The sequence below is a fragment of the Elgaria multicarinata genome, chromosome 8 (assembly GCF_023053635.1).
Source record: "Elgaria multicarinata webbii isolate HBS135686 ecotype San Diego chromosome 8, rElgMul1.1.pri, whole genome shotgun sequence".
NCBI lineage: Eukaryota > Metazoa > Chordata > Lepidosauria > Squamata > Anguidae > Elgaria > Elgaria multicarinata.
The window spans coordinates 6,598,559-6,619,176 of record NC_086178.1 but is presented as its reverse complement, the minus strand read 5'-3'; the positions used below and the strand labels follow the sequence as shown (position 1 = coordinate 6,619,176).

General features: G+C 49.7%; 1 protein-coding gene across 1 annotated transcript in view; it reads right to left on the bottom strand.

The window, feature by feature from the left end:
* The window catches only part of DIS3L2 (DIS3 like 3'-5' exoribonuclease 2), a 316,408-nt gene that overhangs the window by 10,068 nt on the left and 285,722 nt on the right, over nucleotides 1-20,618 (bottom strand). The window contains exons 16-19 of the mRNA XM_063131760.1: nucleotides 11,720-11,903; nucleotides 9,316-9,402; nucleotides 3,221-3,368; nucleotides 584-714 (exon numbers count right to left, since the gene is read on the bottom strand). Coding sequence (XP_062987830.1) covers nucleotides 584-714; nucleotides 3,221-3,368; nucleotides 9,316-9,402; nucleotides 11,720-11,903 — 550 coding nt within the window. The remainder of the gene's footprint in view (nucleotides 1-583; nucleotides 715-3,220; nucleotides 3,369-9,315; nucleotides 9,403-11,719; nucleotides 11,904-20,618) is intronic.

Sequence of the window (20,618 nt, the reverse complement as noted above, 5' to 3'; positions counted from 1 at the left end):
CGGATAAACAACAAAATGGAAATCTTAAATGTAATCAGATGGAAAAAGAATTAATAACGAACCTGTTAACAGCTGCAAGGTTAATGATATCCAGAAATTGGAAGGTTCAAGGAGATTATGCTATAGAAGATTGGTATAAAGAAATATGGGCTATTGCGATAAATGATAAATTAACATGTAATATTAGATTTAGAAGGGGGATAATAAAAAACAATGATTTTGAAGAGATATGGAAATTGTTCCTGGAACATGTATTGTTAAAAGGGAGAGGAAGAACACCGCCAGAAGACTCAATGCAATTTTGGAAACTAGAATAAGTTCCCGAGGTGGGGGGGGGGGCACTTATTAATGTGAGTTAGTTAAGAAGTAGAATGTATAGCTAAGAAATAAGAGGAATGTTGTGTTATGTATGTATATGATTTATTATGTGTTGTTGTTAAATAATAAAAATTATATTAAAAAAAAAAGTGTGTGTGATGTCAGCTCACAGCACGATTCAAAACATTTTCAAAGGAGCACTCCACCCACTCTTCATCCCAGGAGTAAAGAGAGCCAAAGTGCATCCAGGGCTTTTGGGCCTCACCTTGACGAAAACAGCGAAGAAGAGGTCGGCGCTGAGCTCCTGCACCCGTTTGGAAGCCATTTTCTGGTCATTGCAGTGTTCCGCTTGCTTCTGGATATCAGCCTCTTTCATCCACGGGGCAGAGCCGGAGCCTTAAACGGAAGCAGACGGTAGTCAGAACAGGCAGAGGAAGGCGGTCACTCACCAGGCCTTCTGCGTCCCACCAACACGAGACAGACGTTATGGTGGGGCATGGGAGAGGGCTTTCTCTGTTGTGTAGGGTGACCACATGGAAAGGAGGACAGGGCTCCTGTATCTTTAACAGTCGCATAGAAAAAGGAATTTCAGCAGGGGTCATTTGTATATATGGGGAACCTGGTGACATTCCCTCTTCATCACCACAGTTAAAGCTGCAGGAGCTATACTAGAGTGACCAGATTTCAAAGAGGGCAGAGCACCTACAGCTTTAACTGTGGTGATGAAGAGGCAATTTCACCAGGTTCCCCATGTATACAAATGACAACTGCTGAAATCCCCTTTTCAATACAACTGTTAAAGATACAGGAGCCCGGTCCTCCTTTTCATAGGGTCACCCTACTGTTGTGGCACCCCAGCTGTGGAAAACCCACCCACCCGCCCCCTGGAGGCCCAACTGGCGCCGACGCTGGCTTCGTTTCGGCGCCCATTTAAAACTCCGCTTTTTATCAAAGCCTCTGAGGGCTAAAGTTGCGCAGAGTTTTAATTGATTTTATTGCGTTTACGTTTCCTACTGCTTTTAGCTTGATAACGGTTTAGTGCATTTTTAGCTGGGTACATTGTTCATTGTTTTTATCTGTACGCCACCCTGAGATCCCAATGATATTGGGCGGGATACAAATGTTTAAATAAATAAATAAATAAATAAATAAATAAATAAAAATAAAATAAACCCAGCCCTCCTTGAGCATGTGGTAGTGGTGGTGTGAAGTCCAGCCCATGACACCTTTTTTAGTTAACCAAAATATTTTGAAGGCACAACCCTATGCAAGTTTAGACAGAAAAAAGGGCCTACAATTTCTAGCAGGCCCTTTTCTTCTCTGAACCTGCATAGGACGGCAGCCTTTATTGATTGATTGATTGCATTTTTTTATACCGCCCAATAGCCGAAGCTCTCTGGGCGGTTTACATAAATTAAAACCATAGAAACCATTCAAAATATAAAACGAACAGTATAAAAGCGTAATATAAAATGCAATATAAAAACACAGCTGGGATAAAATTTAGCAGCAATGCAGAAATTGATACAGGTTTAAAATCCAAATTTAAAACGGCAAAGTTAAGATTAGTTTCCGGGCAAAGCATAAAGTGTTGGTTATCACTTTCAAAGTCCTCCATGGTTTGGGTCCAGGCTACCTGCGGGATCGTCTTCTTCCGTACAATCCACCCCGCACACTCCGGTCCTCTGGGAAGAACTTACTTCAGTCAGCTAAAACAAGGCTGACAACTATTACCCAGAAGACCTTTTATTCTGCACCTCCCAGTTTATGGAATGGCCTGCCGGGAGAGATTCGTCAACTTAATAGACTTCTGGAATTTAAGAAAGCCATAAAGACTGATCTCTTCCGGCAGACCTACCCACTTGAATTTTAAATCTGCCTTTTAATGATGTGCTGCTTTTAGTGATGCATTGGTTTTAAATGTTTTAATCAGTTGTATGATGTTGCATTTGTGTTGTGCCCCGCCTCGATCTGGAGGGAGAGGGGGGTAACAAATAAATTTATTATTATTATTATTAGTTTGATAAGGATGATCGGGGTCTGGGATGATCAACCAGGATGATCAGGGGTCTGGAAACAAAGCCCTCTGAAGAGAGACTGAAAGAACTGGGCCTGTTTAGCCTGGAGAAGAGAAGGTTGAGGGGAGACATGAGAGCACTCTTCAAATACTTAAAGGGTTGTCACACTGAGGAGGGCCGGGATCTCTTCTCGATCACCCCAGAGTGCAGGACATAGAATAACAGGCTCAAGTGACAAGAAGCCAGATTCCAGCTGGACATCAGGAAAAACTTCCTGACTGTTAGAGAAGTACGACAATGGAATCAGTTACTTAAGGAGGTTGTGGGCTCTCCCACACTAGAGGCCTTCAAGAGGCAGCTGGACAGCCCTCTGTCAGGGATGCTTTAGGGTGGATTCCTGCATTGAGCAGGGGGTTGGACTCGATGGCCTTGTAGGCCCCTTCCAACTCTGCTACTCTATGATTCTATGATTCTAAGGTTGTTAAAATGCTGAGAAAATAAAAAAAAGGCCTTCCTCTTTAATGACTTCATCTAGACCAGCCTTCCTCAACCTGGGGCGCTCCAGATGTGTTGGACTGCACCTCCCAGAATGCCCCAGCCAGCTGGCTGGGGCATTCTGGGAGTTGTAGTCCAACACATCTGGAGCGCCCCAGGTTGAGGAACGCTGATCTAGACAATGTATCAATTACAACCCGCTTCGGGATGCTGGCAAATGTCCCTGCACACAGAGGGCTACGTGGCCTTTTGGCCGGCCCTGGCCCGGCCAGCCCTGCAGCCACAAGCCCCCTTCTCCTTTCGAAGTGTCCCAGCCCAGCCCTGTCTGACCAAGGTGGGGGGGGGGCAAGAGAGCCGGCCTGCTGTCGACAGTCTCCAGAAGGACCTACCCAGAGAAGCAGAGAGCAGCCGATGTACCACGATGTCAGGGAAGCGGCGGATGGGCGACGTGAAGTGGGTGTAGAGGGGCACGTTCAGGGCGTAGTGGCGGAAGAGCACCTCGTCTTCCAGCACGCCGGTGCAGAAATACACAGCCATCTGGGGGAGACAAGGAGGGTCAGAGCCCTGAGGGCGGGGAGGAGTGCTGGAAGGCAGAGGGCGGCCAAGGGGGCCACAGGGCAGCCACACCCGGGAGGGAGGAACCAGCAGCCAGGCACCTCTCCATCGTGCCTGGGTCCAGCTCCAGCTGAGAGCCCCCTCCCTCCTGCTACCAACTATCTCTGCAGAGGCCACCAGTGAGGGAGGAAGCAGCAGCCAGGCACCTCTCCATTGTGCCTGGATCCAGCTCCAGCTGAGAGCCCCCTCGCTCCTGCTACCAACTGTCTCTGCAGAGGCCATCAGTGAAGGAGGAAACAGCAGCCAGGCACCTCTCCATCATGCCTGGGTCCAGCTGAGAGCCCCCTCCCTCCTGCTACCAACTATCACTGCAGAGGCCACCAGTGAGGGAGGAAGCAGCAGCCAGGCACCTCTCCATCATGCCTGGGTCCAGCTGAGAGCCCCCTCCCTCCTGCTACCAACTGTCTCTGGAGAGGCCACCAGTGAGGGAGGAAGCAGCAGCCAGGCACCCCTCCATCGTGCCTGTGTCCAGCTCCAGCTGAGAGCCCCCTCCCTCCTGCTACCAACTGTCTCTGCAGAGGCTACCAGTGAGGGAGGAAGCAGCAGCCAAGCACCCCTCCATCATGCCTGGGTCCAGCTGAGAGCCCCCTCCCTCCTGCTACCAACTGTCTCTGCAGAGGCCCCCAGTGAGGGAGGAAGCAGCAGCCAGGCACCCCTCCATCATGCCTGGGTCCAGCTGAGAGCCCCCTCCCTCCTGCTACCAACTATCACTGCAGAGGCCACCAGTGAGGGAGGAAGCAGCAGCCAGGCATCTCTCCATCATGCCTGGGTCCAGCTGAGAGCCCCCTCCCTCCTGCTACCAACTGTCTCTGGAGAGGCCACCAGTGAGGGAGGAAGCAGCAGCCAAGCACCCCTCCATCATGCCTGGGTCCAGCTGAGAGCCCCCTCCCTCCTGCTACCAACTGTCTCTGCAGAGGCTACCAGTGAGGGAGGAAGCAGCAGCCAAGCACCCCTCCATCGTGCCTGGGTCCAGCTGAGAGCCCCCTCCCTCCTGCTACCAACTGTCTCTGCAGAGGCCACCAGTGAGGGAGGAAGCAGCAGCCAGGCACCTCTCCATCACGCCTGGGTCCAGCTGAGAGCTCCCTCCCTCCTGCTACCAACTATCACTGCAGAGGCCACCAGTGAGGGAGGAAGCAGCAGCCAGGCACCTCTCCATCATGCCTGGGTCCAGCTGAGAGCCCCCTCCCTCCTGCTACCAACTGTCTCTGCAGAGGCCACCAGTGAGGGAGGAAGCAGTAGCCAGGCACCCCTCCATCGTGCCTGGGTCCAGCTCCAGCTGAGAGCCCCTTCCTTCCTGCTACCAACTATCTCTGCAGAGGCCACCAGTGAGGGAGGAAGCAGTAGCCAGGCACCCCTCCATCATGCCTGGGTCCAGCTCCAGCTGAGAGCCCCCTCCCTCCTGCTACCAACTGTCTCTGCAGAGGCCACCAGTGAGGGAGGAAGCAGCAGCCAGGCACTTCTCCATCATGCCTGGGTCCAGCTGAGAGCCCCCTCCCTCCTGCTACCAACTATCACTGCAGAGGCCACCAGTGAGGGAGAAAGCAGCAGCCAGGCACCCCTCCATCGTGGCTGGGTCCAGCTCCAGCTGAGAGCCCCCTCCCTCCTGCTGCCAACTGTCAACTTTAACTGCTGAACTTTGCAACTAAGATTGTAGTGCCTGAATTTGCTTTCCTTTCCCCCTCCTTCTCCCTCCCAATCCCCTTTCCTTTTGTGTCATGTCTTTTAGATTGTAAGCCTGTGGGCAGGGACTGTCAAGAAATACTTTTGTAAGCCGCCGTGAGAGCTGTTTTTGGCTGAATGGCGGCATAAAAATACTTAAATAAATAAATAAATAAATAAAAGCTGAGTAGTCAACAGGGAATCAAGCATGGTGGTGGCGTCTGTCTCCTGATAGGTTAATGCACCGAATGGGATCTCCCTCCCCACAAAGCTGGTTTATTTTTAAAAAGATCTCAAACATCCATCTCTTTTCGTCTGCATGTCCTCTTCCTCCTCTCTTTCCATGCTGACAACTTATCTCAGCAACTACCCATCAAGCGTTTCACGAAGCAAATCCACCCGATCCGCCCGGTCTTCCTCCTCTTCCTCACATTTCTCTTCTTTTGTCTTGTGAAATTGCATGCTCCGGGCAAAGAGTGGCTGGTTACGGTCAAGTTAAACGGTAGGGCAGTCTTGATTTTTTTGGGGGTGTGTGTGTGTGTGTGTGTGCAATTATAACACTAACTGTCAAAAAGGAAGCTCATAACCTTCTGATTGTCACCGGTGGAATTAGCCATGAGGGGTTTGTGTGTGAAAATGTAAATGAACACAGGCCCCTTTCTGCTGGAGAGGCTGTGCTGCGAACCTGCACGTTCCCCCGTTTGAACCGTCTCTGAGCCACAAACTCACCAGCCTCCTGCCATCCATTAGCTTAGCCGTCCTTACAACCCTCCTGCAAGGTAGAACAGCCTTGTCTTTTCACCATGTTACAGAAGGGGTACCCGAGAGAACCCCCTGTTCCCTTCGACACCCCTTTTGCAATGTGGGGGACAAGAGAAGCGCGGCCGACAGGCCTTGCAGGAGGGCTGTGAGGACGTTGGACTTATAAGCAAAGCACTTTGCACGCTGAAAAGTACTATTAGTATTAAGCAAACGAAAGACTCCTGCGGCAGTCATCTTTCTGCACTATTTGAAGCAAGGTGACCATACGGAAAGGAGGACTGGGCTCCTGCAACTTTAACAGTTGTATAGAAAAGGGAATTTCAGCAAGTGTCCTTTGTACGCATGCAGCACCCGGTGAAATCCCCTCTTCATCACAACAGTTAAAGCTGCAGGAGCTATGCTAGAGTGACCAGATACAAAAGAGGGCAGGGCTCCTGCATCTTTAACTGCTGGGATGAAGAGGGGATTTCACCAGGTGCTGCATGCATACTGATGACACCTGCTGAAACTGCCTTTTCAATACAACTGTTAAAGATACAGGAGCCTGGTCCTCCTTTCCATAGGGTCACCCTAATTTTAAGCAAAGTCTCGGAAGCGTTTCCCCGTGCCGCCAAGGCAGGAAAACGTGCTCCTTGTGGAGCCAGCGTTGTCCGGGACGAAGGAGGCTGGGAAAGCAGGAATGGCTGGACAGGCCCAGATGATGGATGGGGCGGCAGCAGCAGCAGCAGGCAAGCGGTTTAGCAGATGGGTTTGCACGTCACGAAGGATTTAGGCTGGGGCTGCCGTGGGCCTGGGAGCGAGGGAGCCAGCCTGGGCCTGTGCTTCTTGGCCCTGGCACCCCACAGCAGTCCAAGGTCCCCTTGACCTCTTTGCGGAGCACGACCTCTATCCGGCAAGGTTCCCCCCAACGCGCACGCAGGCACACGCACCGCTCGCAGGCGCTAGGAAATAGCAGCCGTCGCCCTTCTCCTGATGCAATCCATCACAGAGATTAAGGGAAGCGCCCAGCGCCCTGGGCTCACCTCTCGTGGCATTCCATCTAAAGATCAGCCCCGTAATAAATCACAACTGGCTCAACACAGAGAGAGCTCCTCGCGAAAGGAGCTCTCCGGCTTTGCAATCCTATTGGGGGGACGGCGGTCGAAACCACCGGTCTACCTCTCTGCGAAGTTCAGGCTGTTTTGCTCAAGAACGCGGCAAATTCCCAGCACGGCGAGGGCCTCCCGGAAAGGGCGCGAGTGCACTGCGCTGCACCGGCAGTGTCGCCAGGCTCGCGTTCGCACAGGAACAGCGACGGGGGGGGGGGGGTAGAACCGCTCCAGACGCCCAGATCTAAGCCCCCTTCTGCTCTCATTCCTGAATTTTTCAAGCCCTATTCAAGCGTTGCCTTCCAGGGTGCAGGAAATGTGCCGGGTGGTGTGGGGAGAGGGGGCACACTAGCCTCGGACCCCACGCCACTGCTGTTTCTGTCACATGAGGAGGGGGACTTTCTGAAGGAGAGAGCCCACCCCCACCGCCCGTATCCACAGAGGCTCTCTCCACACAATCTGGAACACTAGAAAATCAGGGTTCGAAATTGCATGGAGAGCCTCCAGGGAAAGAGAAGGCCTTCCCCATCAGAAAGTCGTCGTCCCCCCCTTCCCTGTGTGCCAGAGGGAGGCAGGGCTAGTGTCAGTAGAGGCTGGTGGCTCCGATGTCAGTAGGGCGGGGAATACGCTCTGGGTTTCAGTCAGAACTCGAACGGGGCAACGGTGGGGGGATGGCGCCCCAAATAATGGTCTGTGCTAATGGCCAAGACTCAGCAGGGTCCAAGACTCTCGGGAATCTTCACCTGGGGAACTGCAGCTCTCCCACCAGGTGGGAAAGAACATAGAATCACAGAATCATAGAATAGCAGAGGTGGAAGGGGCCTCCAAGGCCATCGAGTCCAACCCCCTGCTCAATGCAGGAATCCACCCTAAAGCATCCCTGACAGATGGTTGTCCAGCTGCCTCTTGAAGGCCTCTAGTGTGGGAGAGCCCACCACCTCCCTAGGTCACTGGTTCCATTGTCGTACTGCTCTAACAGTCAGGAAGTTTTTCCTGATGTTCAGCCGGAATCTGGCTTCCTTTAACTTGAGCCCGTTATTCCGTGTCCTGCACTCTGGGAGGATCGAGAAGAGATCCTGGCCCTCCTCTGTGTGACAACCTTTGAAGTATTTGAAGAGTGCTGTCATGTCTCCCCTCAATCTTCTCTTCTCCAGGCTAAACATGCCCAGTTCTTTCAGTCTCTCTTCATAGGGCTTTGTTTCTAGACCTCTGATCGTCCTGGTTGCCCTCTTCTGAACACGCTCCAGCTTGTCTGCATCCTTCTTGAATTGTGGAGCCCAGAACTGGACGCAATACTCTAGATGAGGCCTAACCAGGGCCGAATAGAGAGGAACCAGTACCTCACATGATTTGGAAGCTCTACTTCTGTTAATGCAGCCCAAAATAGCATTTGCCTTTCTTGCAGCCATATCGCACTGTTGGCTCATACTCAGCTTGCAATCTACAACAATTCCAAGATCCTTCTCGTTTGTAGTATAGCTGAGCCAAGTATCCCCATCTTGTAACTGCCTTTGGTTTCTATTTCCTAAATGTAGAACTTGGCATTCATCCCTATTAAATTTCATTCTGTTGTTAAATTTCATTCAGTTGCCTGGTGAGGTTGTGGGCTCTCCCACACTAGAGGCCTTCAAGAGGCAGCTGGACAACCATCTGTCAGGGATGCTTTAGGGTGGATTCCTGCATTGAGCAGCGGGTTGGACTTGATGGCCTTGTAGGCCCCTTCCAACTCTGCTCTTCTATGGTTCTATGGTTCTATGATTCTTGCAAAGCACCTGAACCCCGCTGGCTTTGCACAAGCAGCAATAGCCGTTCTCCCCCGGAAATGTCTAGCTTCTCTTGCCCTTGTACTGTTCCCTGGGCAGAGAGCACGTCGTGTGTGGGGGTGGGGGTGCGTCACGATGTTGGGCTGTGGGCAGCTTAGAGAGCAGGAGATCAGAGGCCCTGGGATGGGAAGGAGACCCAGCGAAAAGCCTGGGGCCCTTTCTACACCTAAGGGTTATCCCAGGAAAATGGAGGGATGGTCCCTGCTTGCTCCCGGGATCCCCTGTGTGTCATTTGGATGCACAGGGATGATCCCGGGACGATGACTGGGGAAAAAGGCAGGTGTAGAAATGGCCTGGCAGATGGTCTGCTAAAGCAAACTCCGAGCCTAATGTGGGAGGCTCTTAGAACTTTTACCAGGACCCGAAGACCGGCGATCCCCTGCAGTGGGCAGAGAGTCCCACGCGGGAGGAGGCCCCAGGTTGTGACTGCTGTTTTGTGCTGCCCCATGCCTTCCGTTGATGCTCACAGCCCTGAAGCCGAGGTAGGATGAGCGAGCGGGGGGCGGGGGGGGTCAGGACTCCGGCGTCCGTACTCACCTGCATGGGCCGGGAGAACATGTTGGTCAGCACCTCCTTCCTGGCTTCAGCGTATTTGTCAGCTCCAAAGGTTTCACACAGGCTTTTCTAGCAGGAAGAGAAACAGACAGCTGTCACCGGGGTGGTGCAATGTTTCAGGGAACAAGCTGGGAACCCGGAGGTCCCTCGTTCGAGTCTCGCCGCCCCCCCCACGCGCTCACCAGGTGGGCCGTAGGCAAGGTGCTGTCACCTCTTTAGCACGCCACCCCCCCCCTCAGGAATAGGGGGATAATTCACTCATGCATTCATCCATTCATTACGTTTCTATCCCGCCCAACAGCCGAAGCTCTCTGGGTGGTTTCCAAAGATTAAAAACAATTAAAATATACGTGACAAAACCATTTCCATACACGTGCATAAACAACCAGCACACAGAGACGTATCTGAAACAATTTTAAATGGTCAACAAAAAGAAACATCCATTTTACATTATTATTATTATCATTATTTATTTATTTATTTATAAAGCGCCATCAATTTTCATGGCACTGTATAGAATAAAACAAAACAAGACAATCTGCCATATGGCTTACAATCTAAAATCACCGTAACATCATCATCATCATCATCATCATCATCATCAAGTAATACTGATACATGAGACTCAAGTGCCATTTTTCTTGGGAGAAAAGTGGTGTAGAAATTAACTAAATAAATAAACATTTCCTTAAACGTTTATGCCCAGGAACAGCAATATAGAGGGAGGGGGGGATACACACACACCTATTAGAGACATTTATTGATTACAGTGGTGGCCAAAATTGTGGACACTTTTTGAATTTTTCATGTTTTGCAACTTTGCATGCTTATAGAAAATGTTCTGTTTCACGAAATTCAAATGTTTATATATCAATTGAAAGAGAATTTAATGCTGAACTCAATACAAAAAATCAGAATGCAAATATCTGCCACAGGAAGTGAGGCAGGTGGCTACCAGGAGCAGGGCCTTCTCTGCTGTGGCACCCTGGCTGTGGAATGAGCTCCCTAAAGATTATATGCTCCCTAAAGACCTACATTATATGCCTTTAGACGCCAGGTGAAGACCTTTCTATTCTCCCAGCATTTTAACAGTCTATAAATAAATTTTAACTTGGTGTTTTAAATCTGTAATTTTGCATTGCTGCTGTTTTTATCTGGTTGAGCTTTTATGTTGTATTTTATATTATGGTTTTATACTGTTGTTTTATACTTTGAATGTTTTTAATTTTTGTGAACCGCCCAGAGAGCTCCGGCTATTGGGCGGTATTAAATAAATAAATAAAATAAAATAAAATAAAAACACAGGTGTGATTGAGTGTAGAAGCGGTTTGGAATTGCAAACCCTGCTGGCCAATCGCAGTCCTTGTTCTGGGGACCAATCACACGGCAGTAGCTGCGATACATCATGTTTCAAGTGGAGGAAAGTCCGTTTTGCTGTTTGTTCTGTGACTGAAGCGCAACTGGAGATGGTGTGAATATTCGAAGTATTTCTCAAATTAAAAGTGCAGGTGCGTACATCGTAAATACAGCCATGGCACCAAAGAAAAGAGTTGATTGAACACCCAGGAAAAGAAGCAGGATTGTTTTACAGGTCTTTCAATTGACATATAAACATTTGAATTTCGCGAAACAGAACATTTTCTATAAGCGTGCAAAGTTGCAAAACGTGAAAATTTCAAGACGAGTCCACAGTTTTGGCCCCCGCTGTAGAGTTGTACCTTCACCTGGGAAAAAACGGCATGCCAGCAGACACCTTTTCCCCGCCATGTCCGTCTTGCAAGGCTTTCTGCCAGCAGTCATTTTTCTAGGGGTCAGGTCAGATTCTAGGAATGGACCCAGAGCAGCCCCCGAAAAAGCCTGGCGTGCAAACAGGTTGCTGAGTGCAGGAGGGTGGCGTGTCTCTCTCCCCCCGTTTAAAACAGCTGCCTCCCTGTTGAAAAGTGCCCTCTCTGAGGCTGCGTTGCTACGGTAGTTCCTAATGAAATGTTGCAAAGTTGGAATATCTGAGCCGGAGCATTCCTAGATAACCAAAAATCAAGTTAATGTTCTCTTAAGGAACAGTGAGTACCTATCTCTTTGTGTTGAGGCTTGCCAAAAGAACATGCCATGTATTCTCTTTTCCAGCTAGAAATTTCCTGTTCGATGGTGTCTATATGTATGCAGCACCAAAGAAGGTAGTGTATAAAACCTAGCTACCTTCCTTGAGAGGTGGGCACATGCTTTGCAGCAATTAGCTCCTTGTGTCTCTTATTCTGCAGAATAAACATTGTTAGACCCATACTTCATCTCTTCTCCTCCTTGTGTGCTGAATTGGACTTGGTATACCAGGGAACGAGCTATTTTTGCAATAGCCCTGCAACGCGCACGCGCGCACGCGCGCACTCACATGCAAAGCCCCGGCGTTGCTGCAGTCGATGTCCAAGCCCATCTGGCTGCAAAACTCCATGAGGTCATTTAACATCTTGGTTTGGGGGGGCGGATGCCGGCGCAGCAGAGCTTTCGTCGGGAAGGAGCGGTAGATCTGATGGGCAACGGCCATGTTTGCCAGCAGCATAAACTCTTCCACCAACCTGTGGTGGGCGGGGGAGAAAGAGGAGACAAAGAAAAATCAAGAAGAAGAAGGAGGAGGAGGAGGGAGAGGAGGAAGAGGAGGAGGACCACCATGCTAAAGAAACAGCATCATAGATTATAAATATTTCAAGAATTGCCAAAGGATACAGGATGCTTCCCAGGAGATGCTTGGTCCTTAAAGCACTGGAACATCTCAAACATTCCCTTTCTTGTCCACCCATTGCCTTTCATTGTACTGACATTTGTTTAGCCATTTCTGCTGTGCCTTCCAAATGTTACTAGTTTATTATATTCCCCAGAGGAAATTAACTTCCGCACTGGTCGGCAACGCAAGGCCCACAAGCCGTACCCGGCTTGCCACCAAGGCTTTCCCCACCCTCCCTGGAAACACTTAAATGCGTCCCATGGAGCCACCACCCTGCAGGCCCTGGCTGAGTTGGGCACCTCCTTCCTGGGCTCCTTAAGTCCCAATTAGAGGGTGATCAACGTGTGAAGGGACTCGGCCAGGGCTAGCAAGATCCAGCCAAGTGTGGGGGAATCCACCGTTATCTCCAATCAGAGACCGTTGGGTGTACAGGGGGATCCCCTTGTTATCTCAGATTCCCATAAGCCAGCGGTTGCCTTCGCCCTGCAATAGGTTGTGGCTTCTGGGGTCACATCCACACCTGCCACCCTAACAGCCTTGCAAACTCTCCATCTTTAACGTCTTTGAGGCGCTCCACTAAATTCTTGACAACCCGCCACTGTTGTCCTTGAACTGCAGCCCCCGGAGCTGAGGATGGACTCCAAATGAAGTCTTGCCAGAGTTGAGTAGCCAGGGAACACTGCGTTGTTTATGACAACCTAAAAGGGTCGTTGCGCTGCCGGGCCCACGGCACCAGACGGCAGGCAGAATCCGTTCTTGTCTACTAGGGGGCTATTCACACAACTCAAACGTTCTGGGCTGGCGTATACACGCATGTTCGCCATTCGGTGACTGCAGTGTGAAACGGTGGCTTGCGTGTGTGAAGGCCGCTGCGGATCTACAACCGCAGGGCGAACGTTCACATCACTTCTAATGCAATTTGGTTCAATAGACACTCTGTTCGCACACTCAGCTGCCGGTCATCAAGTGATGTGTAATCTAGTTATGCGTGAATGGGTGCTGGGCAATGTCTCCATCAAGAATCACTGCCCCTGAACTGATATGAGCATTCCAACACAAGCATTAGGTCTGTAATGGCCCATTCACACACATGGAAGTTGTGTTGCAGACAGGCAGCATGTCACAGAATCATAGCAGAGTTGGAAGGAGCCTATAAGGCCATCAAGTCCAACCCCCTGCTCATTGCAGGAATCCACCCTAAAGCATCCCTGACAGATGGTTGTCCAGCTGCCTCCTGAAGGCCTCTAGGGTGGGAGAACCCACAACCTCCCTAGGTAACTGATTCCATTGTCGTACTGCTCTAACAGTCAGGAAGTTTTTCCTGATGTGCAGCTGGAATCTGGCTTCCTTTAACTTGAGCCCGTTATTCCGTGTCCTGCACTCTGGGAAGATCGAGAAGAGATCCTGGCCCTCCTCTGTGTGACAACCTTTCAAGTATTTGAAGACTGCTATCATGTCTCCTCTCAAGCTTCTCTTCTCCAGGCTAAACAGGCCCAGTTCTCTCAGTCTCTCCTTATAGAACCAGTTCTAAAAGTTTTCTCCCAAAATGATGCTGCCTCTCTCTGTATTCCCCTGTCTCATGACACGCATTAACTGAAGCTTAACACTACATTTGTCCTCATCTGGTAACGTTTTTGAGGCTGAGGGTGTCGTGACTCTGTGCAATTAAACCACCACCAGGTGGCAGCATTGCTCCCTTTATGAAGAGCGGAGCAAACAGGGATTTTAAGCTGCCCCTCTTTAAGGGGTAAAAAAAACACCCCAAAACCAAAATTACAGTCCAGTGAACCTGCTTCAATTTCCACCTGCATTATAGGATAAAAGCACCCAAAGGATTGCTGCAGACCCTTTGGGGTTCTTGGCTTACGTTACTCTGTAAACCGACACGCATATTCAAGAAGTAGCAATAATGAAATTGCAAAATGTGTCTTTTGGAGAGAGGCAACCATTCCACAGGTAGAGCTTCTCCATTTGCTGCTCCTCCACGCGGGGGACGAAAACCTGCGTGTGCCGGATTTCTTCCAGATTCAAACTTGGAAGGCAAAAGAGCCGCAGGGCAGTGGTGGGGAGTAAAGCTACCAAAATTGCACCATGACATAGAATTGTAGCATCATAGAATAGCAGAGTTGGAAGGGGCCTACAAGGCCATCGAGTCCAACCCCCTGCTCAATGCAGGAATCCACCCTAAAGCATCCCTGACAGAGGGTTGTCCAGCTGCTTCTTGAAGGCTTCAAGTGTGGGAGGGCCCACAACCCCACCAGGCAACTGATTCCATTGTCGTACTGCTCTAACAGCCAGGAAGTCTATGCTAAGGAGTTTTAAAATTGTCATGCATTTTAAATGTTTAATGTTTTAATATTGTAATATATTTAAGATATTTTTAACTTCTGTATATTTCTTTCCATAGCTTTTAAAATGTATGTGTTTTATATTTTGTAAGGCCATCTTGAGGCCCAGTATTGGGCAGAAGGCGGGATACAAATAAATAATGTGCTTTTTAGACTGTATTTTGTATTTGTGCTTTTAACCTGTTGGTTGTTTTATTATGGTTTAAATTTTTGTGAACCGCCCAGAGAGCTTCGGCTATTGGGCGGTATAAAAATGTAATAAATAAAAAATAAAAAATAAGAATTGTATGGTGTAGGCTGTTTGATGAGTTAGAATTTGATGGCCAGTTGTTGGTGAATTGTTTTTGCAACTGTACTGTGTCTTTATGTATAGTCCATTCCTGCCAGAATTTTACATCCTTCTCTATCATCAACATCATCATCATCATCATCATCTATACCAACCAATAGCCAAAGGTCTCTGGGGCGGTTTGCAATAGATCAAACCCTTAAAAATACAAAATAAAACAGAAGATAAAAACCATCTACATACAAAAACAATTAAAAGCAATCAACTCTATCAGCCAGGAGTGCACGGTGATTGGCACACCCTTTCAAGGACAGAAGCCTTAATAGAAGTTGTGGGAAGGTGTGTCTGGAAGAACTTGGGCTTATCAGCAGCCAGAGTGAAGATTTCTTTGAGCTTTGCAAAGCCAGGTGTCTCTGCTCTCTATGGATCAGGAATGCCTAAGATCAGGGAGAGATCGATTCCCAGCACCTCAGCATGCCCAAGTGCGGTTTGCCTGGCACCAGGGTGATCTTGGGGCATCCCCAAAAGGCAGGGGTATTTGAGGCCCATAACGGGCCTCCCCACGGGAGAAACTCTGCAACTCTGTTGTGAGCAGCAGCAGCAGCGAGAGAGAGAGAGAGAAAGAGGGATTAAGTCAGGAAATGCTGCTTTGTGGTTCCAAAAAAAGAGAGAGAAATGGATCAGGAGGCAAAGCTGGAGCTGCAGTTTGGCTGGCAGTGAGGATCCTGGCTCAGCCGTGAACAGGAGCAGAGGGCTGAAGCGCTCCTGCCTGCCGTCCGCTCCCAGGGCAGGAGGGGGTTTTGCTGAACGCAGCTGACCCCGGAGCTTGGCTTGGGGACGTCTGGCAGGCCCGAGTGAGAAGAAAAATATTTCATGGCAGGGAGAAGCAGCAGCAGCAGAGACAGAGAGACGGGGCCGCTTGAAATCGGGCTGAATGAATCCCACGTGAGAAGCTCTGATGCCATCGCTACGGTTTCCTCGGCTTGAGCTGAGCCAACCTGGGCTCGCAGCTCTGTGCCTCATCCCACAAAGCGGCGAGACCTGAACTCTTGCCCTTTGGGGCATCCAGGCCACGTTTCCCTCACGGCTGCAGAGAGAGGTATGGGTCAAGCAGGTGCTTGGTTTTGCCCCACGGCTATGCCGGCAGCTGCGTTTGACAGGACCGGGGCATTCACACACACACACACACACACACACACACACAAAAGGAAGAAGAAAATCCTCACCGCATGGCGTGCTGGTGACGGGAGCTGACATTTTACAGGTTATTTTTGGCTGTTGGTGTGGCTCAACATATGACTGCATATTGGTTGTCTCGATGCAGTTTTATTGCTTCATGAGAAGCTACAATTCTAAGCGATGGGAAGCCAGTAAAACATTATATATAAATACAATGGACAGAACAGAGGTCTTCAGTCTGTGTTGCCCACCACACTCACAAAATTAACTGGGATTAATTAAACTGGGACGATCACCAGTCCCCAGATGAGCACGCTCAGTCCTTAACGTTGCCAGATAACTTCTTCTGTGGGTATCTATCGAAAGGGTGGGAAGGAATCCATCCTTTTTTACCTTGGACTAAAGCAGACTTCCTCAACCTGGGGCGCTCCAGATGTGTTGGACTACAACTCTCAGAATGCCCCAGCCAGCTGCTGGCTGGGGCATTCTGGGAGATGCAGTCCAACACATCTGGAGCACCCCAGGTTGAGGAAGGCTGGACTAGAGGGAGGGAGGGTTCCGTGAATACTTTAGGTAGAAGGCATCAAAGGTTTGCTCCCCCAATCAGCCTCCCCAAATAACTTTGTGCAGACATGCTCCGACGCAGGGGGTTGCCAACTTCTATATGCCTGGAGGCTGTTCTATGCTCCAGACTGTGGGTCAGGAGACAGAAGTGTTGTATTTGGCCACACAAAGTGACCAATAATAATAATAATAATAATAATAATAATAATAATAACAACAACAACAACAACAACAACAACAACAACAACAACTGTGAGGCTGTATGGGACTCACAGGTAGAGAGCACCAGAGTGGTAACATATAAATATGCACATGGACGCATTTGCGTCCAGTTCTGGGCTCCACAATTCAAGAAGGACACAGAGAAGCTGGAGCGGGTTCAGAGGAGGGCAACCAGGATGATCAGGGGTCTGGAAACAAAGCCCTATGAAGAGAGACGGAAAGAACTGGGCCTGTTTAGCCTGGAGAAGAGAAGATGGAGGGGAGACATGAGAGCACTCTTCAAATACTTGAAAGGTTGTCACACAGAGGAGGGCCAGGATCTCTTCTCGATCATCCCAGAGTGCAGGACAAGGAATAAGGGGCTCAAGTTACAGGAAGCCAGATTCCAGCTGGACATCAGGAAAAACTTCCTGACTGTTAGAGCAGTACGACAATGGAGCCAGTTACCTAGGGAGGTTGTGGGCTCTCCCACAGTGAAGGCATTCAAGAGGCAGCTGGACAACCATCTGTCAGGGATGCTTTAGGGTGGATTCCTGCATTGAGCAGGGGGTTGGACTCGATGGCCTTGTAGGCCCCTTCCAACTCTGCTATTCTATGATTCTATGATTTCTTACACTTTGAAATTGTAGGCAAATTCCCCCCCCCCCCCGGGAGACTGGCAAAGCTCTTGGACCAGCGCTAAGCATTATGCCACACTGCTCCCACACCGAGCCCATGACTGCTCCCTCCTCTTCCAAAACTTGCAAGACAAGAGCGGGCACTGCTGTCTCGACAAACAATGTTCAACCCATCAGACATCTACACTCTCTCAGGGCCTTTCCATACAATTATGTCACAACGCACTCAGGTTTGTGACCAAGTCAGTTTTCAGGGAGCATTTTTATGCCGAAGCTTTGCTGCTTGGTTCCCACAAAACTCCGCAGCCTCACAGTTGCGGGGTGGGAACAATAACTCCTTGCGGAAGGAGGGAGCATGGTTTATCCGGCCGGAAATGACGCAGCACCAGTGGTCATTCGGCTGTCATTCCCGCCCTCTGCTCTGCCCTAGCTTCCTGCGCTTAGCCAGACCTACCCTGGGCTTCGATCCGTCCCCAGGAACTCCCGCTGGCTCATCCTGAAGCGAGGCCACCCACGACAGATGGAGGAAAGAACGTGGTGACCTCCGAGCAACTTCAAAAAACTGCGGTAAATCGACACTGCGGGAAAGCGCAGTTTTGGGGGGAGAAGCCTGATGAGGCTGCGAGTTGGCGGCTGCGTCATATAAGCAACGCAGCGCCACTGCACAGCCAGAGTGGGCTAAAAAGGGTGTATAGACAAGCCCTGGATCTCTCTGGCAGGTTTATCTGTACGATACACACATTCGTCTCACTTACACATGGGATTGTTTAGGGGCACACTTAAATTTCTTGTAAGTGCACACCTAAAGGCATACGGGTCAGTCACGTTGTAGATGCAAATCTCAGGATTCCGAGCTATGGTTTGGGACCAAGATATCTGAAGAACTGTTTCCACCCATGCAATCTTGCCCACTCACAGCGTTCAACATGCGGGAAGTTCTGCTATATGTCCTACCATTTTCAGAAACATGATTCTTTGGGATGTGAGATGGACCACTTCCACTGAGGGACCTGCATTGTGGAACACCCTCTCCTTTAAGGCTTCAAGCACGCTGCTAAGACCCTTTTATTGCACCTCTTGCCTCATGAACATTTGGCCTGCTCTTCGTCTTGCCTGAAGAAGAGATCTGGAAAACTCAAAAGCCTGCACATTTTTTGCGACCTTCCAATTGTCCTAAGAATTTCCCTTAAGACCAGCATGGCTGCCTTCGCTTCTTTTTTAAAATCCCACTGAAATTTTTAAATGTGGTTTGATGCTTTTATTACCTTCCTGCTTTTAAATTGAGGGGTTTTAATTTAACCCGCTTTCGGTCTTATTATACGATATTGTTCTTAAACATTTGGTGTTTTTTTTAAAATGCATTGCACTTATCGATTTGCGGCGTTTTACTAATTTTGTGAGCTGGCTGGAATTTATCCATAAAGAAAAGTGGCTAGAAATATGCAAGGCTGCAACGCTACGCATGTTTAAGCAGAAGAATCACAGAATAGCAGAGCTGGAAGGGGCCTACAAGGCCATCGAGGCCAACCCCCTGCTCAATGCAGGAATCCACCCTAAAGCATCCCTGACAGATGGTTGTCCAGCTGCCTCTTGAAGGCCTCTAGTGTGGGAGAGCCCACCACCTCCCTAGGTAACTGGCTCCATTGTCGTACTGCTCTAACAGTCAGGAAGTTTTTCCTGATGTCCAGCTGGAATCTGGCTTCCTTTAACTTGAGCCCGTTATTCCGTGTCCTGCACTCTGGGAGGATCGAGAAGAGATCCTGGCCCTCCTCTGTGTGACAACCTTTTAAGTATTTAAAGAGAGCTTCGGCTATTGGGCAGTATAAAAATGTAATAAATAAATAAATAAATAAAAATAAAGTATTTGAAGAGTGCTCTCATGTCTCCCCTCAATCTTCTCTTCTCCAGGCTAAACAGGCCCAGTTCTTCCAGTCTCTCTTCATAGGGCTTTGTTTCCAGACCCCTGATCATCCCGGTTGCCCTCCTCTGAACCCGCTCCAGCTTGTCTGCGTCCTTCTTGAATTGTGGAGCCCAGAACTGGACTCCACAATACAAGAAGGACGCAGACAAGTCCTACAACACCCAGTATCTGACTGGAGCATGCCGGGAATTGTGGACTTCTTTCTGTCTAAACATGCGCAGGGATTGTGTCCTAAACAAATGAAGGCCCACCTGCATGCACAAGAGATGCCCACTGCCAGATCTGGGAAAGAATAAATTGGATTGGCAGGTACACGAGGAACATGTCGGGTATCGTGACTCACTTAGTGACGTGGGGACTCGAATTCTCGGCTCTTTACGACAGGCTGCCTTCCAAAACAAAGACCCTCAACTTTTGCCTGACTTTGCCGCAACGCCAGCAGCTTTCTTTTTCATTAAAGCGCAACGCCCGGCTGGCCAGCCTGCTGCTGAAAAGCCATTTGGGCTCCACGCACAGCCAGCAACGGCAATTGCCTCGAACAAAGCAGAGGCGAATAATGGAAGTGGAGGGGGAACTCGTCCCAAGATTGCTCAATTAGCGCTCAGTTCGAGCCCGCTAATGCCGAAGCTTGATGAGGAAGGCATTTTCGGGTACAGCGCTCTGATGGCTTTTCTTGCTAATGAACTCCTACGCAGGGGTGTAATGCCCTCACGAGCAGCAGGAGCCGCTTCCCTGCAAAGGATGCGTAGAGCACAAGTTGTGGATGACAGCGTCTCTCTCCACCCACCCACCCACCCACCCCGGCCTCCACAAACTCACTCCCAGGAAGAAAAAGAAGAATGCAGAAAAATACAGACAGGTTTTTGCGGAAACCAGGGAGTGTCCTGTGGAGCGACAGCCCCATTAAATATCCAGAGAATCATAGAATAGCAGAGTTGGAAGGGGCCTACAAGGCCATCGAGTCCAACCCCCTGCTCAATGCAGCCCAGCCCAAAACTTTTCCTGCTCATTACCTTCAAAATGGCACAGAGAGCCCTGCTCCATGGACTACACTCCTCAACACCTTCTGACACCTGTTTCCCCTGAAGGATCCAACGTCAGGAATTGGGACACCCAAAAGGCAGAAGGAAGGGGACAGTTATGGAGCTGGGAACCAGCCCTGCCCAACGTACTAGCGCAAAAGTAATGTATTTAGCTGCCTTTCCGATGCTTGCGGTGGTGTACAATGAGCAAAACCAAGACAAATGAAACAAACCCAACTGGCCACAAAACCAGAAAAGCAGCCCCAGTAAAACACCTGCTCAACGAAAGCCCAGTCAGAAGAGATGGACACCCTCTTCGGAAGGACAGATCTCGTAGGAGGCTGCTTTATACATCCTGGCCGCTCTAGCTCAATATTCTCCGCGCTGAGTGGCAGACGCTCTCCCAG